Source organism: Pezoporus wallicus, unplaced genomic scaffold (genome assembly GCF_028554395.1).
Source record: "Pezoporus wallicus isolate ANWC-B61680 ecotype Strahan unplaced genomic scaffold, APGP_CSIRO_Pwel_v1 contig_6923, whole genome shotgun sequence".
NCBI classification, from domain to species: Eukaryota; Metazoa; Chordata; class Aves; order Psittaciformes; family Psittacidae; genus Pezoporus; species Pezoporus wallicus.
Window position 1 is genome coordinate 1,827,752 of NW_026637289.1, and position 25,954 is coordinate 1,853,705.

The window sequence follows — 25,954 nt, forward strand, 5'->3', positions numbered from 1 at the left end:
TTGCTTGTGACAACTCTAAATATGTAGAAAATACACAGAAAAATTTAAAGGCCATGTTAACCATGAGTTCATGAAAGCAAGTATTTTCCTGCCTTCTTTCATTGCAAATATAGTGGAAAAGCAGTATAAATCTGACATTTATCAAAGTCTTTAATAGAAAAAAATGGGGTCAATAAGTCCTCTGAAAAGAGGCTAAAATAAAGGAAGATTGGGAGTTCATCGCTTCCATATTTTGAGCCCTCAACTTCCACAACCAAAGGCCTAGTAATCCTAATGGATTGACTTCCAAAATTCCTTGGATTTGTATTGCTGGACTTGTCTCTCTCCAGGGCTTAGCTGGATCCCTGCAGATAGATTTTCAGGTTTATATGCTGTAATTCCACTTAGTCCAGCTGTAAACTTGTGGTGGCTGAATTAATACATTATAGGGGGGGAAAAAAAAAAAGGAAAAAAAAAAAAGTATACCTACCCTAGCTTGTGTATCAAATCAAATCCTGAGGGGGGAAACTGGGCATTTCAATTAGTTGCTTGTGTGGCCTGATTGAAGAACAGCCCAGTGGCTAACAAAGCTTTGTCTGTAGTATCAGCTTGCTCCTCATCCACCAGGACAAATAGAGTGGTTGGTCATTAACGGGCTAGCCATCGGGTAGGGGTTTTGTTCTTAAATGGGGGCTTTGTCTTATCCCTGCTGTTTAAGCCCTCTCCAAGCACTCCTCACCTGTCATATCTGTCATACATTTAATTCATCACGCTCTCTGGTCAAAAGCTACACTGATAGTATCAAAAGAAGAGGAGGGAGCTTCTTATAACTTTAGTGATCAAAGGAGATTACCAAGCAAATAAGATTTTAATGAAGACGGCAGGTTTGGAAAGGAGAATTTACTGCATTGCGCATCGATAACACATAAAGGTTCGTTTTATCTGTAAAATATTTGAGAGTGGAATACCAAACTGTTACAGAAAGAAGGATGGATACATGTGTCGGTTCATGGTTTTAATAAAAAACAGAGGGAGGAAATGCAGGGGGTGAGAAAGAGCTCTTTTATTTCACTTATAAGGGTCATATTTTTAATCTGTAAATATGACAAGCATAACAGGCTGTGTTTAAGCACAAGTTTGTTGTAATGATAATACATCAAGCACTTTGCCACTGAACTGGTATTGTAAGGCCAGTGATCTCTGTTACTTGACCTAAGTTTCAAAATCAATCACAATACTGAAATAGGCTTGGCCTCGCTGTAACCACTGAAGAGACAGAGCAGGCAGTTCCCAGTGGCAGGAACAATCACCTGCATGTTCCTGAGATTGTACATAACAGAGGCCAGAGATAACTGAAACACACCTTTTGTGTTGGTGGGGGTTTTCCAGCACAGCAGCCCTGTGCTGGGGGTAGCAGGGGACATCAAACACCTTTGCTTACAAGTTTGCACAGAAAAGCACACTATATCCAGTGGTGCATTGTCCTGGATTGTGAGCCAACATCTTAATTCACAGTCATTTTCTATCAGACCTTTCTACAGAGGAAGTGCACGTTTGGGACTGTCAGTCCAAAACACTTACTCTGTTTTCTGATAAAGTGGAAAGAACCAGTAGGGAATCTGTAGCTGTTCCTGCTGGTACTGGTGTGCAGTAGCCAAGTGTTGAACGGCCAGCCATTCAGAGATTCAATTAACAGCAAAGATACTCTGCTGGAAACATAATGGTTATGGAGCAGATGAGTGCCATCACACAGCATGTACAGGAGAGCCAAGTCATCAGGCCCAGTCAGCATGGGTTTATGGAAGGCACATCCTGCTTGACTGACTGATCTCCTGCGGCAAGGTGGCCCGCTTAGTGGATGAGGGGAGGCTGTGGATGTTGCCTACCTGGACTTACGGAAAACCTCTGACACCAATTCCCACAGTATTTTCTTGGTGAAACTGGCTGCTCATGCCTTGGATGATGTAGCGTTCACTGGGTAAAAAACTGGCTGGATGGCTGGGCCCAAAGAGTGGAGGTGAGTGGAGTTAAATCCAGTTGGTGGCTGGACACAAGCAGTATTCCCCAGGGCTCAGTGCTGGAGGTAGTTCTGCTTAATGTCATTATCAATGATCTGCACAAGGGGATCAAGGGCAGCACTGAGTTGGATAGAAGTGTTGATCTGGCTGAGGGTAGGAAGGCTCTGCAACAGAATATGGGCACGCTGCATCAACTGGTTGAGGCCAGCTGCTTGAAGTTCAACAAGGCAAAGCTCTGGGTCCTGCAGTTGGGCCACAACAACCCAATGCAGTGCTCCAGGATTGGGAAAGAGTGGCTGGAAAGCTGCTCAGCAGAAAAGGACCTGGCGGTGTTGGTCAACAGCCGGCTGAACATGAGCCAGCTTGTGCCCAGGTGGCCAAGAAGGCCAACAGCATCCTGCCCTGTATCAGCAGTAGTGTGGCCAGCAGGGCTAGGGCAGTGATCATCCCCCTGTACCCAGCACTGGTGAGGCTGCACGTGAAATATGTGTTCAGTTCTGTGACCCTCAGTACAAGAAAGACACTGAGGTGCTGGAGCAGGTTCAGAGAAGAGCAGTGGAGCTGGTGAAGGGTCTGGAGCACAAGTCCTTAGAGGAAAGGCTGAGGGACCTGGGGGTGTTTAGTCTGGACAGAAGGAGGCTTAGGTGGGACCTTATTATTGCTCTCTGCAGCCACCTGAAACGAGAATGGAGTGAGGATGGTGCTGAAAAGGAAATGGCCTCAAGTTGCACCAGGGGAGGTTCAAGTTGGATATTAGAAACATTTCTTTACTAAAAGGGTTTTCAAGCACTGGAAGAGGCTGCTCAGGGCAGTGGTGGAGTGACCATCCCTGGAGGGATTTAAAAGACATGTAGATGTGGTGCTTAGAGACATCGTTTAGTGCTGGACTTGGCAGCATCAGGTTAACAGCTGGACTCTATGATCTTATAGATCTCTTCCAACCTAAACAATTCTGTGATTCTATAAAGCAGTGCTTCAGCCACCGGCTGGTATCCGTGCAGTGTATAGAGCCAAACCTGCTCTGTTAGCAGCAGAACTAGGCAGCTTTATTTTTGCTGTTTTTTCTTGTGATGAAAGCCTCCGCAATTGCCGAAGCCTTTGATAAAAGAAGGAGTACCTGTATTATTAGCACAGATGTTAACATGTTTACTTAAAAGGCAGGGGGGAAGTGGCTGCCTAGCCTCCTTAAAATTGAATTAAAAATGTGGGGTTCAGGAAGGAGCTCACAAACCCATGTCTGGGCTTGTCAGCCTTTACAGGTTTGGGTGGAAAACTCCAGTTCTCACTTTCCGCTGAGTAATACTGAGAGCACATTATTGGTGTGGTTTTCAACCTGGCTATGAATTATGAATGATTTATTTAATAAGTGATAAACTATGGGCCTGCCCCTCAGCTAGGAAGAGATCCCTATAGCTGAGTTTTTATACATTCAGCACGGAGATGGTCCTCAGCACCCTTCGCACATTGGAGTTAATATATTGTATTTTCAGTTGAGAGCCAGCATCCATCCCTTTAGTTGCTTTTCTACAGCCCCCAGTATCTCCTCATATGCAATGCAAAATGAACTAATTTTACTGGAGGAGAGATGAAAAGTCACATGCTGTCATCTGGTGACATGAATGAAGCTGAACCAAAGTCAGACACAAATTTATTTGCAAGTGAAGACGGGCTAAAGATACAGCCAGCACCAGTTCAGAAACTCTGCTTGAACCTTGCTTTGAGTAAGTATGTCAACAAATGGCTTCTAAACCGGTTTGCCTTAATCAATAGCGATAAAACCCATGTGTGAATAGGGCCTATATTTATCTGATGTTGTGATTAGACAGTATGGCACAGGCAACTGCAGCAGGGCTCACAGCAGTTCAGTGGGTGGGTGTTAGTGGCACTGGGAGTTGTTCTGCAAAACTCTGTCCTGTAAACGGGTTGGCATGTGTACCAGACATTTGTATTTACTGTTGGTTTAAGGACATCCATGCTTTTATTCAGCTGAGAACTGGTTGGTTTTAATCCTTTTTTCTTTTCCCCTCTGTAAGTGAAGAGGGGCAGAGGCTAATTTGCAATATTGTCTTTCCCTTTGGAAATTAGTAACTCTGGGAAGGTGTATGGGTTACTTGAGGTATGAACCAACCATCTTGACTAATGTATTCTGGTTATAGATCTTAAGAGGTATTTGCAGGACCAAAGTACTTATGTAAAGAAGTGGGTTTTTTTAAATTACGTAAGTCCACCTGACAGCATATAAAAGTCAAATGACACAGCAATTCATGGGTTATTGTTACAAAACTAACCTTTCAAATGAGCTCCTAAAGTACACTGTGGTTGGGGTTTCGCTTAAGGAATTTACTTTTAAGCCACTTTCTCCATGTTTAAAGCTCTCTGCAGAAAAAGATTCAAAACCTTTTTTTAATTAGGAAAAGAGAGAAAGAAAAATAGCATGCCTTTTTCTGTGTTAAAGTGCATGCTTTTGAAACATATTACCCCATACCTGACTGGAATTAAAAAAAACCCTTACTTTCAGTAACTGGGCATCAGTTTTCTTCGACAGAACAAAAGCCACCATGCCAACACTTAGAAATGCAACACATCAACTGCTCTTATAGCTCATACTTTATTCGCTGCATCAAAGCTCTGGTGGGGGGGGAGAAAAAACAGAGAGTGAGAGAACGAAAAAGTCAAGCTCTTCAGAGCCTCTAATGACGCGTGCCAAACACGTGGAAGGTAAATCCCCTAATTCAGTCTATTCTTTCAGCATTCCCTGGCGGACGGCCAAGCTAAATATTTCTGCCGGATAAAAAATGCACCCTCGTACGCGGCACTTTCTTAACAGGATGGTTCTCCAGCTTTAGCGGAGGGGGCTTCTCTGGGGGAAAGCCAACATGTGTGTTCTCTTATCTATTTATTTATTTTATTAAAAAGGGGGTTTATGGGCTGTGATTGGATTAACTTAGTGAACCCTGGAGGAAGAGGAAAAACAAATTGGGAAGCTGGTTTAGCACCCCCACCTTTTTGTCATCTTCTTTTGGGATTTCCTGGCTAGCTGCCACCTTGAGCCTGTTGAATGTTCTTTAGATCAATCAATTAAAAAGGCTTTAATATTTGGGTGATTGGAACGCAACATATGGGCTGCTGGTGCGGATGTCATGTGGTGCGTGGAGTTAATTGAAATGATTAATAGAGGTGTTAGTTTCTTCAAGACTAATTGAAGAAAGAATATAATTGGAAGCATGGACTAACCATTATTGTCGACTTTTTTAAACATATTGTCTCCCTTAAACGCTTTTACATGTTTATAAGCATACAGATGGATTTTGTTTAGATTTCTTCAATGTGGTAATTTGCAAAATCACATCTACTGTACAAAAGTCAAATCTATTTTTATGTAAATTGATCTGCACAAGTATGCCCATGTGTCTTGTCTCTTTCAGTAACCAGTACGTACACTAGATTTCTGGTGCCTGTTTTGTCTTTAGATCCTCGCTAGACTTAAGCCAGTTTACCCAGCCTCACTGTTATCTCTGGGGTTACAGCATCCATCCTCAGAAATTGATCATAAGCCTCTGAAGGGCACTCTTCTCTCTGCACAGTGTGTTGTGATAATTCATGCTCTTCTGCTGTCCAGGCACACTCAAATGTGCCAGGTATTTCAGGGAAATAGCATTTCACCTTGTCAGCTTGACTGTATTTCAAAGGGATCCAGCCTGGCTTTGACAGTCCAAAAGAAATGAGAAATGAGAGAAATGCAAAGGATTTAACTAAGATCAGATCTTTTGGCCTCTCTGCCTTCTTTAAGAATAATACATACTTTTTTTTCAGTAATGTTAGTTTGTGAATTTTTAGCACAATTGTTAAGCTATTGCAAAATACAAAACGAAAAGCCAGGAACTGGCTACATCTGGCAGCAAGGAGAGGTTACAAAGGATCGGTCTCTGAAAGCCATCCCACTGCACAGGGTAGCTCTCAGGCTAGAAATGGGGAAACTGAAAAACATGACAATATCTCATCTGTAGCCAGCAAGCACGGGCTGAGCGTCTGAGAGCTGCGCAAGGAAGAGCAGTGTCGCGTCCTGCGTGCTGTGTGCTGTGGTTACAAGTGCCATAGCAAACTTTCAGCTGGGGATTTCTTAAGACTGAAAATCATGTTTTAAATAACTTGTGAATCTGCTAGAGGGCAGGTGGTTACCTTTGGAAGACGAGAATCAGGTAAGATGATAATGGGGTCTTGATCCAAAAGGTAAGTCAGTTTGGATTTCGGACATACAAGGTACATTTTGGAGTGCAGTATTTTCACAGCAGCCTTCTTTTTTGCCTGCTTCTGGTGATAGAGGAAAAACTTGTGCATAATTTTAATGTTGGTGCAGAAACTGTCTTTCTGGAAAGGACACGCAGATTTTCTGTATTGTTTTCCTTTGCACATGTGGTGCAGCTTATGTATTTGAGCATTTTTTTCAATAGTCAGAAAGTTTATTCTGCAGCCCAGAATAAACTGAACAGAGAAGTGATAGATAAGTTTAGAGGGGGTTTGTTGTTGGCTGAGAAGAAAAGCATGTAGGATGGTTTTAATATTTTAGAGCCTTCCCACGCAGATTTCCAGTGATGCTTTGAAGGCAACTGTGTGTCTGCAAAGACTTTGAGCCTCCCCGGAAGATGTGGCCTGTCTTGTGTGCAGATCTGAGTGAAGCGTTTGTAGAAAGGAAGTGGCTGTCCTGTACTGGGGGCTGAGAGGAAGGGAAGGCATTAGGTCTGATTGCAAGCTTCCCTTACTCCCTGTTGCCTGATTTGTGTGCAAATAGTGCTAATAATTGTAGATGAGGGGTATCCTAGGACAGACTGGTGCAAATTAGTGCTTTTTATTATTGTTATCTTTTGGTGATGAGATTAGTCACTGAAGGATCTGGTTTTATTACAGCAAACTACTGCAATTAGGTAGTCACTTGTAAGTCTTAACAGTGATGAAAAATAATGGCATCAGCATTTTTGCTGTTTCCATTGCCCTCTAGGATTTAGTATATGAAAAGGAGCACTTTATGTAAACTTGTTCGAACAGGAGCATCCTCGCGGTCTTTACCAAACCTTGCTATGTTGTATAATTAGTACAGTTCTAGTGCATTGGCCTGGGACACTGAAAGAGAAATAGCAGGCCAAGGAAATAGGGTTTAAACCTATGCACATGCTTTGTATACCGTTTGTGTGTGATGGTATTCTCATTCCCAACAAAGGAGAAGGTACAATAGCATCTCCCTAAAATTAATCTCAGGAAACTGATCTCTTGTATAAGCAGGGCTGGTAGCATCACCTGTTGCTAAGACAGACCATTTATATTAGGAGATCCCACTTTTAGGTGCTCATAAATCTACCAAATCCTAAATGTGGGGTTCGGTTGTTTCTTATGTTGACTTTCCTCAGGCTGTATTTTCCCCCAAAATCCATTCTGCCATAAATGTCATAAAGTGTGTTGCTGACATTAAGAGTGTGATTACTTTTCTTTTGAAAAGTAATCCCCATGATGACAGCCGTCATTTTTTGGAGCAGAAGTTTGAATGACTGGTTCAGTGGCACAGGAAAGACAGCATATGTGGCAGGGGAGGGTGGTGGCCATTGTTGTCAGGGATGCTCAAATACCAGCCCTCTGCCAGGAGCACTTCCAGGTTCCTGGATCTGCCCTTGTGCTTCGCTTGCATCAGGTCTTTGTCAGAGCAAGACCTGAACACACACCGGTCCTGTCCCCACCTCCATCTCTGACTCCCACGCCCAGGAGAATTGCTTTAGAGCCAGAAGCCAGCGTAGGTGACTGACAGAGCAGCCCCTCCAGGAGCTATAGGAGATCATCATGGCTTGCTTCAATGAGTGGGTCTAGAGCTGAGCACCTGAATGGAGAGCAGAAGAGTGCATGTTCAGTATATGCTTACTGCAAACTATTCTGAGACCAGAGAATGAGAAGGAGATGTTTTCAAAAGCCTGTGGACAAGAGCTGAACCTGGAGGGGATTACGAAGGAGGAGAGACTGTGCCTGGAGATCAGCAGTCTCAGGGAGGAGGGAAACTGAGAGTAAGGTTGGTACAAGACTGAGGGGGTTATGTTGATGGGTTATTGTAGACGAAGACGAGCAAGCTTGGTGTTAAAAGCGGGTGGGATGTAAGCCAGCTCTGATCCAAAAGCTGCCTGTCTGCATTAGCGTGGTGCTAAGCCCAAGCTAATATATCCGGCTTCTCACCAGGGCTTATTAGCTCGGGCTCAGTGCCATACTAACATAGTCACAGGACTTCTAGTTGGCTTGACACCATGTCTGCTCAACATGTGAACTGAGCTCACTGTTAATGTTCCTGTAGAGGAGGACCAGGAGATGCCTGGAGACTTGGCTACACCGTGCTGTTGTCCAGGCTGTGGAGGCCAGGCCTGCCAGTCAGCAGGAAGGGGAACATGGGGATGGAGAGCATACCATGTTTGTGTCCATCAGGAAGGGAAAGAAGTGCAGTGCAGATGAGGAACCAAGAGGGACTGGAACTGGCTTGGTGAGAAGACTTGGCACACAGAGAGCCTTGGTGTGGGAGTGGCAAATGGGAGTGACTGGAAAGGGAAACTACAAGAGGGGTCAGGGAGAACAAGGTGAGGACTTGCTGGGCAAGGAAGCCAATCAGAAGTCTGAGATGAGGTCTGGAAGATGGGCGGAGACAGGAAGAGGGGAGAGGAGGAACAAACTCCACACCAAACCTGGCATAAAGCCGAGATGTCTGAAAGCAGCCATTCCTCTGCGTCCAGCACATCAGCTGGGGAAACCACCAGCAGAAGTGTCTGATCCCTTCCAGTGCTTGTGCTGACCTTCCCAAAACCAACCATATAGTTGCTCTGAGCCAGGTCTTCCAGCTTCCCCGCAGAGGGCTGCCTGTGGCAGATCAGCATATCCCAGCTCTGCTAGTGATCCGTGTGGGCACTGGTGTAATGACAGGTCATGTGATCTCTGCTGTTTCTATTTGCAGTTTCAAAAATCAGCACAAAAACTGTGGAAGAATATTACTAAAATTGCAAATTTAAGTTCTTCAGAGTTTAGTTTGCCTAACCCCAATTTGGTCCTCTTATGCATTATGATAGTCTTTAACTACTCATTTAATTACTGTTTTTTTTTTCTGCTGGTTACTTGCCTCATTCAGGCATCAGAGGAGCTTGCTAGGGGTGGTGAATTAGGGTGGTGTAATGAAATGTTATCTTTAGACACCTCTTCCCCCTATCTCATTCGCTGCAACATCAGGAAGTAAATCAGCCATGGCAGGAAGAAGCATTCCTCTTCTCAAGGCAGGTGAGCTCTGCTCTGAGGAAACAGGTATTACTTCTGCCTGTGATTCTGAGTAAGAGTCATGACAATTCACCTCAGCAAAGCTTTTTGCAGGTGCTCATTAATTTTAACATCTTCCTGGGTGCCCAGTCTGAAACCCTGCAAAATACATAGCCATCACAGATGCCGAGAAGAGAAATGCTTTGAACATAGAAAGTAATACGCCATGCTTGGGAAGTAGGCTGCTCTACATCCCCAAATTAATGTATGCTTTTGATGTTAGTGTCATTGTGTTTCCATACCCCTTCTGCAGAGCAACAATAGCAATAATGCATTCATCAGCATATGGGGCGGTATTGTGAAAATCAGATTAGTTGTTATTAGATATTTGGGAGGCACTCAACTGTTGCTGTTGTGACGAGCAAAGTGGAAAACAAGACAAAATTAGTTTGTCTTCCATTTGAACAGACTGTGTAAGAGTCTGGCACTGGGTCTTTCAAGGAGAAAGAAAAGAAAAAAAAACACAGAAAAAAATGATTTTATTAGTCAGCACTCTTCTTTCTAAATACCGAATGAGGAAGTGATCTGGTGGACAAAAAGATGGTGCATCAGATGCTGGTAGTGCAGAACTAAGTTTCTCCATGCAATCCTAAACCTGGCATCTCCCACCATTTGGAAGAGCGCCTGGTTTTGCACCATAATAGTCTCAGTTTACTGTCATTTTGGAGTGTTTGTCTCACTGCAGAGCATGGCTTTTTACATGAGGCTGTTGTCTTGCCAATCTGATGGTTCGCTGTAGGTTTTTACAGAACTTTGACTCAGCTTCAGGGAAGAAGGAATGAAGAAGCATTCTGGAAACCGAAACCCTCCTTTCCCTGTGTTTGAGCAATCTGCGCTCTTATGAAACCTTTTGAAATCTCATTTGCCGCTTACTTTCTGACCCCCAAAATTATTCTTGTGCAAATGTTGACACCCAGCAGAGATGAAATCATTGACTTAGGAAAACACATCTGGCTTATCAGAAACTGCAGGGTTCCAACAGTACGCCAGCAACACCAACCTTCCTTTTTTTTGTTAATTGTTTGTGGTTAGCTGGCAGATGGCATTATGAATCAGGTTATACGTATCTCAGGGAGCAGTATGTTTTTTCAGTTCATATGAACTCAAATCCGTGTCACATACCAAACTGTTTTTATTTTCTTGTCTTCTGCCCATGAATTTTCTGTGTGCTTATGGTTTTGATACATTTACTCAATTTATGTTGACAGTTTTAATTACACAGTCCCAGAGCACAGAAGCAGAACAAGATCTAGATAATGTTTTCCAACTGAATTACAACTGTGTGTAAATCTTCTGTGTAAGCTGGACCCATAGCTCACTGAAATGAAAGGACAACCGAGTTTCTCCTCTGACCACCTAAAATCAGTTAGTCCTCAAAATGTTGGGTTTTTGATGATTCTGCCACTGAATTTCTTTGATTTGATTGCTGAAGGAAGTGATCTGAAAGTGAATGGACAAGCTATCTCAAAAAATGCTGAGGTTTTGGTCTTTTATATTACGCCTTTAGACACCAGGCGGGGCAAAAGGAAACACTACAGTCTATTTATTCATGGATGTCTGTAAAGCCAGAAGATGCTTTAATGCGTTTTGATTTTACGTCTTGGATTTTAGCATCACAGAGTAATTCCAAAACCAAAAACAGGTTTCTGTGGTGTTTGTTGTGCATAAGAGGAGGGAGCTGCCATCTAATAAACTAGCAAAAAATCCCAGAACGGTCTCCTTGGTCCAACGATTTTGAGTTCTGCTGTTCAGACCTGAGATTTGGGGTTTGTGCATTAAATTAAAGGCGTGGCTGAATGTTCATTATCCCTATGATAAAAGCAGTAAAAATAGGTGCAAAATGGCCCTTGTGCAATGTTGTAATTTACCTTTACTTTAAACTGGCTTACACATCTTAATACATTATGACAATCAGAATTATCAGGCCACCAGGCAGAGAGCAGTTTGTTTTGTTAATTGCTCTTGTTAAGCCTAATTACAGAACGGGGTGGAGTGGATACGCGGGGAGGGAGGAATCTGCTAGCGAGAGGAAATTCTAAAATCCTCGGAGCGGTTCCAGGCAGTGTGTGTTGGGGAGCGAGAGCGCGGGTGTGGTGTGCGTGCACGGGTACGCGAGTGCGCGTGAGTGACAGGCTTTCCATATGGACTAAACTCCTGAGATGCCTGAGCCGGAGGTGGGGAGCCTGTGCAGAGTGGACACATGAAGGTACAGCTGAACAAAGAACTGTGCTGTGTTTTGCTTTATGAATTATCTCTTTTGAGAGCGGGGGGCATGATGCAGGTTACTTAGCTGTTAACTTTTGAGTTTCATGGTAGATCGAGTGTTAGAATGGTTTGCTGACCATTGAGCCTAATGATGTGCTATCCTTTTGATATTATGGGTTGCCTGCACAAGGTGTGTGCACATAGCTGTGGGTTGGTAGCCTAAATCCCTTTGAAAGGTTTTCCTTCTTCCCGGTGATTGCAGCAGAGATGGATGTGCTGTCCACAGACTGTGTTATTTGTTTTGACTTTCCAATGGAAAGCATACATCCAAAGAGCCCTTCTGCCTGCATTATTCCAGTTTGTTTGTGTGCCCCACATTATGCTGCTGGCGACTCACTGTGGCTGACCTGCATTGTCACCTCCTCTGTTGCCTCGGGAGCCTCCGGGACAGAAGTTTCTGATAAGGCAGTTTTGAGCAAGGCAGGCACAAAGTAAATGATTCTATAACAAATCTGTGCTCTTCTCCGGGGTATGTTACCTGACTGGTTTGCTGCCAAGGTGGTTTTATTGTTTCGTCTGTTGGGTGGAGGGAGGAGACTAGAACAGCAGAGGAGTCACGCTTTTGTTTTGCTTAATTATAATGTACGCTTTTAATAAAACCTTTTAGTGCCACAAATTAAATGGCATTGCAGTCCTCCACAAGAAGAAAAATGCTACTGCTGTTGCAGCTGACAGCTGAGTGGTTAGGTGGCCAGCATGGGTCTGAGGCTCAGAAGCCTTTTCTTTCCTGGCTGGAGATAGTGCTGGGTAAATGTGTTTACTTTTTCCTTAGTATTTATACTAGTTAATGTGTCGCACTAGATAAATCTACTTCCTGAGTCCATCTTTCAGCTTGCTCTCTTCCCTTCCAATTGACAAATGGTTTGAGTTTGACACCGTTTTATCAGTTGAGCCCCTGCTGGGTGCTGCATGCCTGCTTGTTTCTGCTTTATTGTGAAAAGTGAGTTATCTGCAATATTTTGTTACCATCTAACTAGCAGTTGGCAGGCTTTCCTCTATGAACTGATTTAGATTTCAGCAACGGGAGGCTGTTGTCTTTCTCTGCGAAGCCCCGTTGTTGCTCTCCAGGAAAACAAAAGATCCCAGAGCTTTCTGCACCGCAATCTGCTGCTGTCCCACTTTCAAGGAGGTGTTTTGTTTGTTGCGGCAGCTTCCTATCTTAAAATGATAAATTGAGCGGACGTGTGCTGCTTTAAACCTCTGTCTCCAGGGCTTTGTGTTCACTCAGGATAAAACACATTATTCTGTGGTAGGCTCTGGTGTGATTTAAACTTGGTTTAAAGATTACAAAGCAAAAGGGAAAGCATCAACATCTTCAGCAGTGGTGGTTTGATGAGGAATAGCTGTCAGGAGAGGAACTCTACTGACTTAACCTCAAGTGGGTTGCAAATGCATTAGGGATTCATTAATATTAATAATAGAATAGACATTTCCTGCATTCATTTGACATTTTGACATCTTCCACACTCTTCCCCCCCCCCCCCATTTTTTTTTTTTTTTTGAAGAGCAATTTGGAGTTCATTTTTAATAGTTATTCAAGTTAATACAAGGGTGATAAGCTAAAGTTAAACAGAAGGGGACCCCTGAGTGTGCGGGGTTGGTCTCCAGGAGTCCTGGATTTTGGTGTTGTGGTTTGGGGAAAGATTGTGGTAAACTCTTGGGTGCGTCTTTCAGGGTAGTTTGCAAAATGGGTCCACTAGGTACAAGTGTAACCAGAAGAAACTGTTCTCAGAAGAAATTGTTGGGTGAGGGTGATAGAAAGGTCACTATCAAAATGGCATGTAAGGTTAGTAACTGTAGATTTCTAAGGTGGACACAGTAGTAGCTTGTTCACAAGTTCAGGGGTGAAAAAATAAAATCCAAACTATTCTTCAGACTCCAAATGTTTTGTTAGGTTGGCTGAACAGTGCAGTTTGAAAAATGAACAGATCCCAGGTAATTTTTACTGAGTTTCCTTCTTTTAAGTTGTGTGATGCACGTTTTTTTGCTTCTGCTCTGTCACTAGCAGGCTTCCAAGCTTGCTTCAAAACAAAATAGGAGAGCAAATCTGAGAAAAACACCAAATATCTTTCGGATGTAAAACAAACCCAAGAATATTGTCAGCACCAGGAGGGAACACGTAATTGCGAGGATCCTTTTTCAGCATCCTGCACAGCACATCACAGTCTCGCCCACAGAGCCCTTCAACTAGGAGAGCTCATGGTAGTAAAGTGAGGCAGGAGCTTGCTTTTTATAGAAAACACAGCTGAGAGTCCCAGTCCGTAAAATGTCGAAGAAAGAAAAGCCCGCGCAAAGCACCTCGTCTGGCAAGACTAGTGATGCAGCAGCTTCGAATGCAGAAGTGCACACAAGTTTGACAGCTCTTACTGATAGGGCAATTTGAATTGTCAGTGTGCGTCTGCTCTACTTGTTGAGCCTAATGAAAAGTACAGTTTAATCACTGGTGTGCCAAATTGACCATGATTAGCTGTTATTGCAGATTAGTGCATTGTCTGGGGCTCCAGAATTATTGATCTGGGTGCTGTGCTCTGGTGTTTTCCGTGCCCTCTATCGTAACCTCTCCTTAATGCTTAGGGGAGGAAAGCAGGAAAGGAGAGTAGGAGGAAAGAAGTCCAGATGGGAAGAAAACAGGTCCTGAAAAGACCACATAGGAACTAGGTCAGGTACTCTGGAGATTAAAGAAGCATGCTTCATCCCTGGACGCAGGAGGCAGGGACAAGTAGCATACAATTACGAGGAATTAGAACGGCAACAAGTAGTGCAGATTTATCAGCTTTAATTGTCTATTGTCAGGACAGAGCCCTTCTTGTAGATCAGGCGCTGCCAATGCTTTAATACCTCTAATGGACTCTCTATTGTGGGATTATCTCTTCTAAGGACAATGTCTTTCTTAAAACTAGTTGTTTTGGGAGAGGGAGGAAAAAAGAAAGAAAGAAAAAGGTAGCAGCAGCCCTTGGGTTCCCTCCCCCCCCCCCCCCCCCTTCTGGTTTGTCACATTCTGCAGGAAGTAGTTGAGAGCCCAGTGTTGCTCTTCTGTCAGCAGCACTATTCCTTCAGGGGAACTGATAGATACCTATTGAACATTAACCCCCTTTGCTCCACCTTCCCCAACGAGCTCCTCCAGAAACAATAGCTGGTTGATAAAGAGCAGATAAGCAAGGACACCCAGCTTAAGAATCTCTCTGCTATCTTTATTTTAAAAGCTTTCCTGGGTTTTGCAAAGTAAACATTACAACATTTAAAGAAGGATAAGGTGTCAACTATTTAATGAGAAGTTGTGTTTAATAGCAGAGGAATTCTTCCCTCCCCCAGCCAACACACAGGTATGAAAAGACTGTTATTTCACCACCCTGGGGTAGGAAAGGTGGAGAAATGATGACTGTACTCTTAGAAGGTTAAAAAGTGGTCCTTCAGCCCACCCCTGCCAGATTCCCTAATCAGCTCTAAACATACAGTCACTATTTCGAATCCTTTGGTCCTGGATGCACAGTAGTCACACTGCTGGATCTGTGGTAATCTGTGGGTAAATATTTTTGTTTCCACCATATGTGCTTTGTCATGGTATGTAGCTGTTGTTTTTGTTAGTCTGTTTTGAAATGCGCTCCGTGGCCAGTTCTTTGTCTGAGAAGGGTGGCGTGGTTCCACCCAGGGATCTCACCCTTCTTCTGGTGTGTTCATCAGCTGCAGGAGATCGGACAGCCTTGAGAGTATCTGAAAGAAAAACTGAATTGTGCCAGAACAGAGTCCTAAGGTTCAGTATGGTTCATATCACTATGACTTACCAGGCAAGTTGAGGCAAGAATACCCCCAAAAAGTGTCATGACTGCCAAGTTGGGAAGAGATGTGAAAGTTGAGTTAATGCAATTCATTCTGAGGTGGCTTTGTTATTTAAGATTGTTGTCAGCTTGCTGTGGGGCTGATGTCTTTGAAATACATAAGTGAGACTTCTAATATATGTATACAGTCCCATCCCTCCTCCGTAAGAATCTGGAAATCAGTCTATCTTAAAGGCAGATTTCCCAAAACACTATTTTTTCAGTCACCAGTAAGGCTGGAAAATGGTTGGAATGGGTTGGCCTGTTTTCATTCATTTTTTCTCAGATTCAGTTGCTATGCACAGATTATTCAAAAGTCTGTGTTTGGGATGCAGAAGGTTGATTTCTGTGCTCAGGTTTTCTTGTCCAGTATAAGCTTGGATTGGTAGAGCAACTCTTGTATTGTCTTTGCATGTTTCTATTGGCTCATGGCTATCATCCCTGTCTTTCCTAAGACCGCCATCACTCAGAAGTGTGATGGGAAGGCTGATGGGGTCTTTTCTGTGAGGCATTTCCCTTCTTGTAAGGGGCAAGGAGATGGCTCCTTGCCTTTAGTCCAGACGCTGAAGTGTGCTGGCTTTTCCCACAGTGAAAATAAGTGCACTGACAAAGCCTCTGCTGCTGCTCCTTTCTCAGTATCTTTTCTACCCCAGCTTACTTCCTGGGGAACAAGAGTGTCTTCAGACTGTTTTGCCTTTGCTGCTCAGCTGCATTTGCTGAGAAGCCCAACTTCTCCCATTGACTTGCCCTCCTCATAGCAGGCCCAGACAGTCCTGCTCCCTCTTCTTAAATTTGAGCCTCAACAAGAGGAAATGGCTGAAGCTTAGTTCTTGCTTCTGTGTGTTTTTGTTTTGGTTTGGTTTTTTTTTTTTTTTTTTATTTTATTTTATTGGAGGAGGATTGTTTTGGCTTATTCATACATCATCTGAGCAGTATTTTAATAAGGCCTAGCTGGAAACAAAAAGGGATATGGTATTTTAGTTTGACTCCTTTTTCTCTTTTTAAGGAAAATTTCTTGAGAGGATAAACCAACAGAAATCAAAAGAGATGGTAGGGCTGGCACTAGGCAGTAGCTGAGACTGCAGCCAAAAGATCTGCTCTTTCACAGCCGAGACAAAAGTAAACGTAAAGGCATTTGGAAGTGCTACGAGGCAATGACCAGGGTGCTCTGTAATTAAAGGCAGTCCCTGAAAGCTGCATGTGTTAATTTAAAAGCCTCCTGGCTACAACATACACCACCCCAAATGCCCTTGCAAAAACCTTCATGTAGATTCAAGTGTGATTTTAATTTCTCTCCTTATAGGCAATACTGTGCTGAGGTTGTCTAGGGCATACAAAGCCTCTGAGATCATATCTGAAGCCTATAGGCTGTGTTTTGCAAAAGTCAGGCCAGTCTGTGAGAAGACAACTGTAACTTTTCCTGTTGCACAGTCACTAGAGTATGCTTGTTCTCTTTCCCTTGAATCTGACAGCAAACATGTTTTCAGATTCGTGGCCCCCAAACATGAGTATATCTCAGCAGAGCTTGAAAGCAAGTTCTTCTTTAAGTTTGATTTCTCAATTGTCTTTTAAAAGATGTGCAGTTGTGCAACTACATCATGTACCTTCTCCGAGTAATGACCACAACTGGTCCCCAAATGTTTACCAGCACAAGGATGCCTACATGCAGGAAGTGGGAAATGGGGGTGGGTCTGGTAGTTACTCTTGATGTGGTCAATCCACCACTGACCTTGTTTGGGTAAGGGGAAGGGGAGGATGTGAAAATGTGACTCTGCTTTAATCTCTTGTGTGCATTTTATCTCCCCTCCCAACTTTCTAAAGAAGTTTCATCTGTTAGAGCCAGCTCCTTTCCCTCCTTCTTCCCCTTACAATTATAGCAGGCACAGGGAGAACAGCAGCAGCAGCGGTGGCGGCAGCTGAGCTGAGGCTGAGTTGGGCAGGCTTGTTGTTGAGCCGAAGTGGTGATAGCATCAAAGGAAATGGATGGGGATTTCTGAGATCAGAGCTGTTAGGGCCATTCATGATTTGTTGCCAGGCTGAAAGCTGCTGCAGAGAGAGCTGCCTGAGAAATGCTGATTAATACAGTAATTGAGGTTTTCTATGAGCGAGAAGGAAAAAATGAAAATATGACTAAAAATGTTCTTTTTGAAATGAACAACGTTTTGAGATTGCACATTCCAGACAATAGCTGCTACTGGTATGAAAGATTTCTATAAAAGAGCAGAAAACTTCTGGTTGAACAGAAGTCTTTTTATGTTTCTCTATTAAGGAGGAAGGTCAGAAGGTCAGTCTATATATTTCTTTAATGGCAAAGTTTCCTTTTTGATTCTTTCTTTAGTACACATTCTTAACAATTTGTTTCTGTCTCTTCTTTCTTGATAAACTTAGTTTTATTCCAGACCAGGCACCGCTAGGCTAGACCTGCACACCAGCAAAACCTCTTCTCCTGTGCTATGTAGTTCTGGGCCCAGCTTCACTGAGGCACCTGGAGCTAATTTCAGGATAGCCTTGGAGTGTGCCACAGAGTTGTTTGAAGTCTGTAGGCTTCACAAGCTGTACTCGCCTCCCCAGGCTCCAAGGAGAGAGCCGCACTGACCTGGGATATTGGCATCCTCCTGCCGTCCTGATGAGTATTTCATTTCATCTGATCTGATCTCATCTCTGCTTCCTCTTCTTCTCCAGTCCCAAATCATTCTCAATTCCTTGAAAGGCAGATTTGCTTTTCTCTGGCTGTCCTTCGCATTAAGAAGATCAGTCCTTGTGGAAAATGCAGTGACCCTGTTTTCTTACCCCCTCCCCTTTTCTGTTTTTTCTTTCAATCTAACAGGGAAGTGAAAAGTTCTGAAACAGCTGCCTCTCAGAGTGAGACTATTTTTCAGTAAAATAATCGCCTTCAGTATGACTACATTGTTTTTCTGTTCTATGTGGTGTGACTCAGCATCAGTTAATTAACCCAATCAAGTAGGCCGGATTTCTCTCCTTTAATGAATGGTTCTCCCTACTTCAGAGCCTTCCTTAGACCTCATTTTGTATGTGCCTCGGTTTTACAGGGTATATCCAATTACATTTATATCCTTCAGCCCAGTGCTTGGGCCACCTCTCTTGTGGAATTACACGGTGGTGGAAGTTAAGCCAGGACACTCACTTGCAAGCAGTTGCCCTACTTATGTCTGCTGCCACGAGCCCTCCCGTGTTAGCGCATACAGAAGGTCTTTACACAGATCTACTATTCTCAGCATCGCAGACCGAAAATGGCAAGTAATCCTTTCCACGCGTCTTTTTATCAGAGGGAGGAGGAGCAGGTTCAGGGAAGGGAATGTGTACGCCAGTCAGAAAGGCACCTGACTGCACAAAACATGCTTCCCTCTCCACCCCCCGCCTTTCTCCCTTTTTCTTAAGAAATATGTAACACTCAGATCACCCCAAAATATCAGTGCACGTGTGTTTAGCAGAAGAATGTGAAACTAGCTGCCGCGTAATGTGCCAGGAAAGCAGTGAGAAATATGCTTGCAGATGTGTGAGAAAGGAGGAGGAGAAGGAAAAGTAGTAGGGGTTGCCTGGCAGTGAAGCAGCCAGCGTCCACGCTGTGCTGCAGATGGCTATAAATGGAATTGTGCATCACCATTCCTCTGAGCCCTAGGACGCCTTGCTGAAGGGACAGGACCACTGAAGGAAGTAAGGCATCTGGATGTTTTGTAATGAGAAGCAGGAATGCTCTTAATAATAAACAAACAGGACATTGTATGCCATCATCACAGGATGTCCTTCCTTCAGCCAGCACACTTACTTGGATCGGAGGAGGGAAAAAGAAATTGGGTGCGCAGTGCACTGATTGCTATCCCGACCCTCCTCCTTCCACCACTAGCGTGCTCCCGGGTGGTCGCTTGTGTGTTCCCTGTGTGAGATCCTCGCTCATTTTCTTGCCACACTGCGACAGAGGCATTGGGTTTGGAAACGCCTGCTGCCATGCCCCACTCCTGTGAGCTTCCCTGCTGTTACCTAGGGACAGGCGGCAGGTTTTAGTTAAAGGCAGAAACATAGATGTTTTTCCTAACTGCTTTTACAGAAGTTGGCTAGAAAGCGACTTGGAAAGGGGATGAACTCAGACTTCTGAAGCTCCCAGTGGTAACATCAAGGGTTGGGAGAAAGCAGTTTAAATCGGGTTTTAATCGATATTCTGAAACCGGGTCGTCATTTTAATTGTTATTTTTGTGATGCTCCCTGTAGACAGACTGGGGGGGAACGAGAGCGGGTACACAGTGGAGCTTAAAATTGCAGGAGAAATACATTTCTAGTAAGAACCGCCTCACGTTCGCTTCTCCTGAGGCACGGAGGTGCTGCCTGCCTACCCACCCGCCAGACCCAGGCAGGCGGGCAGCGCTGGGCCATCACACCTTGGTCGGAAAGGGTGGGGGGAATATCAATATTAATAATAATATAGAAAGCAAAGGCCGGTGTGTTTTGAGGGGCTGGGGCCGGGAGCCGGCCGGGCTGGGCCGCGCCGCAGGTAGCGCCCCACCTCCCGCGCTGTGAGGAGAGGGAGGGAGAGGAGGGGCCGGTGCGTGAACGCCAGCCGCGGGCGGGCCGCGCTCTGCCGGGCTGTGCCGTGCCGTGCCGGGCCGGGCCGTGCCGCTGTGGCAGGCGGCCCCCCAGCGTTTCCCGGCGGCAAGAGCAGGGTGCTCGGCAGCACCTGTCTTGACAGCGGGGGGAGGAGCGGGCGGGGAGCGGCGGCGGCTGGAGGTGTGAGTCAGTGTCCCGGGGATCCAGCCGCTGCGAGCAACGAGCAATGTTTACTCGGTAGAGATGAGCCACGGTTGCCGCCGACGGTGGGCTTCGGTGTGGAAACGCGCGCGGACTCTGCCCCGGTAAGCAGCGCGGTGCTTGCCCCTTCGCCCCCAGCACCCTCCCCGGCTTCTGCTCGCCCTCCCCGGCGCCCGGAGGACGGGGCAAAAGTTTCCCGGTCGCCTCGCGGCTGGTCGGGAGCGCACCTCTGACCGGCGTTAACCCTTTCGCTCCGACGCGCAGCTGTTCCCCCCCCTCGAGTTTCGCGGTTCGCCTCACTGTAATGCCAAAAGCCGGTCCCTATTATCGCCCCGCTCGCCCCGACTACGGCCGGGGCTGGGCGCTGGGGGCTGTTCCCGAGGCGGCTCTCGGGAGCTGCCTGCCGCGGCTCCCGCCGCAGCGTTCCCGGGCGGTCCGTCCGTGCCTCCCCGCGGTGCGGGAGGGGCTGCCGCGGGGGTCTCCAGGTAATCCTTGGCCAGCCAGCCCTGCACCCCTTCCTCGGAAGGGCGCGCTCTTCCCGGCTTCGCGTTTCGTTTTTTTCCGGAGGAAGGGTGTGAATTTTGCAGTAGCTGTGTATCCGAAAAGGAAAACCGAAGGGATTTTATACCGGGCTTGAACGTCATTCCCGGTTACTGTCACAGGCACAGATTTGGTTCCTGATGGACCTTACGAAAAGAGCCCGACCTACTACCTGTTTGGGGATAGGTTTGGTAACAGTGCTGCTGAATAGACACTGGGTCTGAAGAACCTGGTGAAATTGGCCAGTGAGGCTCCTATCTAGTGTTTTGAGATGGTGATTATCAGCGGTACCATCAAAATCAGAAGACATGGAAAAAAATTTTTAATTACTTATTTTCCCAGCTCCTTTTCTTTTTTGCCTCTCCCCCCTCTATGCCCTCTTCCCTCCCCCCCCCCCCCCCCCCCGAACGTGTTGCAGTGCTTTGTGCAGGGCTGCTGCCGCTGCAGTGATGCTGGCAGGATGTCGGCTTTCTCAGCCTTCCATGCCAAAGGATAAGGGGACGTCAGGAGGAGGCGGGGGGGGGGGGGCAGGTTGTTTTGAAAGTTGTTTGTGTGTTGAAAGCCGGTGGGAAAGTTCAGGCTTCCCCATTTGGAAGAGGCAAGGCTGGGTTCCGCTCTTCCAACATGCGCTTTCCATTTTTAGCTTCATTCAGACGCAGACAGCAGCTCTTTTCCTCTTCCTCTCCTTGTTTGTGACACTTTTCTGAGGCAGCTTTTCCACAGGAGACTAAGTGGTCTCACGGCCATGACCCCACATTTTCTTCAGTATGGAATATTCTTTTTCTCTCAGAGGCATTAAGGAAAGGGTCTGAAAAAGGTAAAGCAATTGCCAACCTAGGGTTTTTTTCTCTTTGTTTTTGTTCCCTCCTCATTATTACCGAGGCTGGCGTTTTAAGGCGCTGCTTCAGTCAGAGCAGCTTCGTTTACACTGCTTTTTGGCTATTACTCAACTGTACCAACTATCCTGCATACGCTTTTAAAGTGTCACAGACTACTGTATTAGTCACACTGTATCAACGGAAACCACAACACTGAAGGACAATGAGGATTAAAGGCTGTTTTCTTTTTTTCCAGGCTGCTACACAGTGTAGCTCGGACGCTGTGAGTTTCAAGAATCTGGTGAAAGGGAGAGAGTGGACAATGAAAATGGACATGGAGGATGCTGACATGACTCTGTGGACGGAAGCGGATTTTGAAGAGAAGTGCACATACATTGTAAACGATCACCCGTTGGATCCCAGTGCCGATGGAGGCACCCTAACTCAGGCAGAGGCTTCCTTGCCAAGGAACTTGACTTTCAAATACGCATCTAACTGCAAAGAGGTAAGCGGCAATGCTCTGGGGAAGGTTGGACTCAGACAAGCCAAATCACAGCACTTTGGAAAGTGTGTGCTCACCCTGGCTTCCATTTTTTAAAACACGCATACACACGCACACCCCACCATGAGCAACAAATGCCGCCCGCTGGCTTTTAAGATGGGACCCTCATAACTCCTATGAGGAACTGAGCTGGTCATCTGTCATACAAAATTTACACTGGAAGTGGCAGCTAGCCTTATCCCTGAAACTGGTTCTATACCAATTCGCAAACAGTTAAATTTTCACACAGTTTGAACGGCATCTGAATAAGCATATTTAAACTGTGGGGTAGTTCTCTGTGCCAATTTCTAGACTGCTGTTTGCCAGGACCATTCATTGCCTCTGGCTCAGAGATTAAAGTGCCTCAGTTGTCCAATAAATAGCCTTAAAAAAAGTAGAGGGGGAAGAGAAAAAAAAAATAATCCTGGAAATGTGTTTAATTATTTCTTTTTGTTTTCTCTTTGGTTATGAAATGGCTTTATTCTTTTCATGAGCTTGCTGTATTCCTGACTTACTAAATTCTTAAAAACTGCAGCATGTCAGTTAAGGAAGTGATGGTGGAACTGTAGCAAGCTTGAAAGAAGGGTGGCCATAGCTTAAATTAACTTCTGTTTATCTGGGACAGTATCTTCAGTGGTAGCTAGCCGTGCAAGTCTGTCCTATCCCTGTCCCTGGAGTGGGTACATTCTTTGTTGCTGTTTCAGAAGGGCTGGAAAGAAATGAGCCCGGATGAGCAATTTGGTTTTGTGTTTACTCTTTCATATAGAGTAGCTATTATAGCTAGGTGTGATGTTCAGCAGGGTAATAACCCAAGGGACAACCCTTCATTTCTCCTTGTGCTGAGACTTGTGGTATAGCAGCTATTACCTGTGCTTCTACTTTGGCTAAACACACTGACCACAGAGCTGAAAAGAAGAGGTACACTCATCTGTGTCTATCAAATATTTCCTACCAGAGCAGGTACTTGTTTAATCCTGCATACAGAAATAGGGCCAGACCCCCAGCTGGAGGGTGTTGGCACCGTGGAATTTAGCTTGGCAGTGCCAATACAGTGCTTAGTAGGTTAAGTAAGAGGTTAAAGCTGAATTCTCCTTAAAATCACTCCTTCTCTTCCCATCTGCCCTGCCCTGCCCTGCCCTGCAGAACTTTGGCAGAAAAAGGACATCCTCTAGAAAAAAGAAGTGCAAACCCTTGGTTTGTGTTATCATTACATAGGTCTTGCTTTGGTGGGGCTGGGGGATAAAGCTGCGGTTCCACTGTGTGACACAGCAGGATTTTTGGTTGAAGGATGAACTTGCAGCGTGACAGCTCAGGCAGATCCTTGGCTGCCGGCTGGTGACTGACTGGCCACTCAGGCTGCCTTGCTCTATCTCTGCCCCCAATGAGTCCTGGGGCCAGTGTACAAGATGGCCAAGGAGCTTTCAAAATTCCCAGTGCCGTGTTTGGAAACACCGAAGTGTAATTTCCTTACAGTGTAGCTCAGGTCAGTGAATCACAGTAAGAGGATTGCTGCCATCACTGTATGAAGAGGTAGGGGGAGAGAGAAGTCGTTGAAAGATTCCTGGTTCTTGCTTGTAAAATGTGACCCGTGCAGCTCCCTGCTAGTGGGAGTCTGAATATAGGACATCCTCCTTTTGTTCTCCGAAGTTCCCCCCGGTCTTTTATTTGCACTGAATAGTACCTACCGTAAGGAGCAGTAGGAACTTTTGAACCCTGACTATTTCTAAGGTAGCTCTGAAAGAAAGGGCCAATCCGATCCTTTTTTTTCCCCATCTCCTGTGCAAGCTATGGTCCTGGGAATGTACAGACAGGTCACTTGTTTGCAGGATGGAATAGTTGTAAATGGCACAATCCACTTGCATTCTAGCAACTTCTGACAAGAAACATTCTTTTCTGTCTGCCTCCCAAGTTTGATTTTGTTCAGTGGGGTCGGGACTGGGCGCATGTTGCTCTTGAGCATCATGTGTTTGTGGGATCAGCAAGAAAGCCTGATTCTGGTTTTGATGAGATTCATGAGAACCACTGGAGTCCTGACAGCTCGATAGGGTGGGTTTTTTTCACTTGTGAAAGGATGAGGTAAGACTTTGGGGGTTGCATGCATGTGTGCGTGCTTGCCAGTGGGTTTCAGATGTGAGCTGTCTTCATTGCTAACTTTGGGGAGAGCTGTGGCTTCATCTGGTTGAGAGTTTTAAATGCTGAGTCAGTTTATTGACAAAAACATACATAATACATGGCTTGTGAAATGCTAATACTGTCATGATTAGATCATGAAATCCTGGTGCTGTCATGATTAGTATTATATCTCCACTTGGAGTAGGAAAAGTACTGCGTGCCTGCTGAGGAGGGAGGAAGTACAGCCGCTGTTGTTTTGGGAGGGTTACTTTTTGTGTTTCTTTTCCTTGCATGCTTTGTGAAGCGAGTAGCTCTTCTGTAAAGGCTTACTGAATTTGCAAGTGTGTCCATGACACGTCATGCTCTTGTTTATTCTTGGATCTTGATCGGGGATTTTTCTGAAGGACACATTTTTCATTATGAGTTCACAGCATGTGTCAGCATTTTAAAAAATGAATTACTACTGCTCGTAACATTTTAGCCTGCTAGATTTACATGAAGTCATTTATTTATTTCTATGTGTGAACTATTTATCCTTTCCTGTAGTTTTAGCGACTGACAAAAAATGATGAAATGAGGTGCCAAACTCACACTCTAGAAGGCCATATGTGAATGATCTTTTTCATGCAGACTGTTAAAAACTTTTTTTTCAGTATTTTTTCCCTTTGGTCTCATTTTTTAAAGCCCAAACAGCCTTTCTTGATAATAACGTGCCAGTTATTCTGCTGTCTTGGATATTTCTAGTGCCTCATCCTGCGCTGTGAGCTTGACGGAGAGAAACGTTTATCAGCAAACCTATTACTTGCTGGATTCCTCTAAGGCCATTTCTTAGAGAGGGACCCTTAGTCAGTGATCTTGACGAAAGCAGTGATTTTCAGCTGTTGTGAAGTGTGCCTCACTGACCTCAGACACTTGCTCTCCCGTACTGCTTTTATTTCTTTTATATGTGAGGAAGCAGGGTGAAAATGTGCTTCATGGCTCCTCTTTCAGAAAACTGGTCACTGAAGGAAAGGGTAAAATTTATGCAGGTTTATGTAACTGTAGAACGAGTAGTTAAACCAATATATGTAAATAAATTGGTGTTATTCCAGGACACATAGTGGCCTTCCCTATTTGTGTTTGGAGAATACTGTTATTTTACTGAAGCCAGTAAGAGTTTGTTCAGTGTTTTCTTTCAAAGCAGCTTAGCGCTCCCATTGCAAAATACCCTCCCTTTGCAGAATGGACAGGGGTCGCTGCTTATTTCCAGTGCTCTCTCCCGAGGCAGATGTAGGAGTGTTGGTCTTTCCAAGCGCCTTTTAAACAACGAATTTGGAACCGGAGCCCACCAGTCCCCTGCCCCGGTGCTGCCGATCGGGCGGGCTGCGCTCTGCGGAGGGGCCCTGCGGACTTCTGGCGTGCCCGTGCCGGTGCCCGGCCCCCGGCGCCGCATTAGGACCCTGGTCAGTTCCAGGGCGGCCGCCCCCGTCCCGGGTTGCTCCTGTCCGCGGGCTCTCCGCGCCAGCCCGGCCGGGCGCCGCCGCCGCGCCTCCAGGTTACAGCTGTCCCCGCTCGCCAGCCAGCTCCTGTCCCGCTCGGGCCGAGGGCACGGTCAGTCAGCTCAGCGCGGGTTCGGCAGGAGCCTGGGCTGCCCGCAGCACCGGGAGCCGGCCTTGCGGCTGCAGGCTCGCCTTTGACTCAGTGCTAGAAAAGCTGTTTTATTGAAAGGAAATAGATGGTAGCGGCGCGTTTGCAGGAGTGTTGGAAGTTGGAGCTTTGAAGGGAGCGGGGAGTGTCTGG

The 25,954-nt window shown here is 45.4% G+C and overlaps 1 protein-coding gene across 3 annotated transcripts in view; it reads left to right on the top strand.

Annotated features, from left to right (window-relative positions):
• PRDM1 (PR/SET domain 1) overlaps nucleotides 1–25,954 on the top strand; it is a 103,981-nt gene that overhangs the window by 60,688 nt on the left and 17,339 nt on the right. Inside the window, exons 1-2 of one of the 3 annotated variants that reach the window (XM_057404692.1) lie at nucleotides 20,047–20,268; nucleotides 21,779–22,027. In XM_057404692.1, the coding sequence (XP_057260675.1) occupies nucleotides 21,845–22,027 (183 nt within the window). In that variant the 5' untranslated portion in view covers nucleotides 20,047–20,268; nucleotides 21,779–21,844. Of the gene's footprint in view, nucleotides 1–20,046; nucleotides 20,269–21,114; nucleotides 22,028–25,954 lie in introns of those variants that run through there. The other 2 variants (XM_057404691.1, XM_057404690.1) reach the window with 2 other exon arrangements.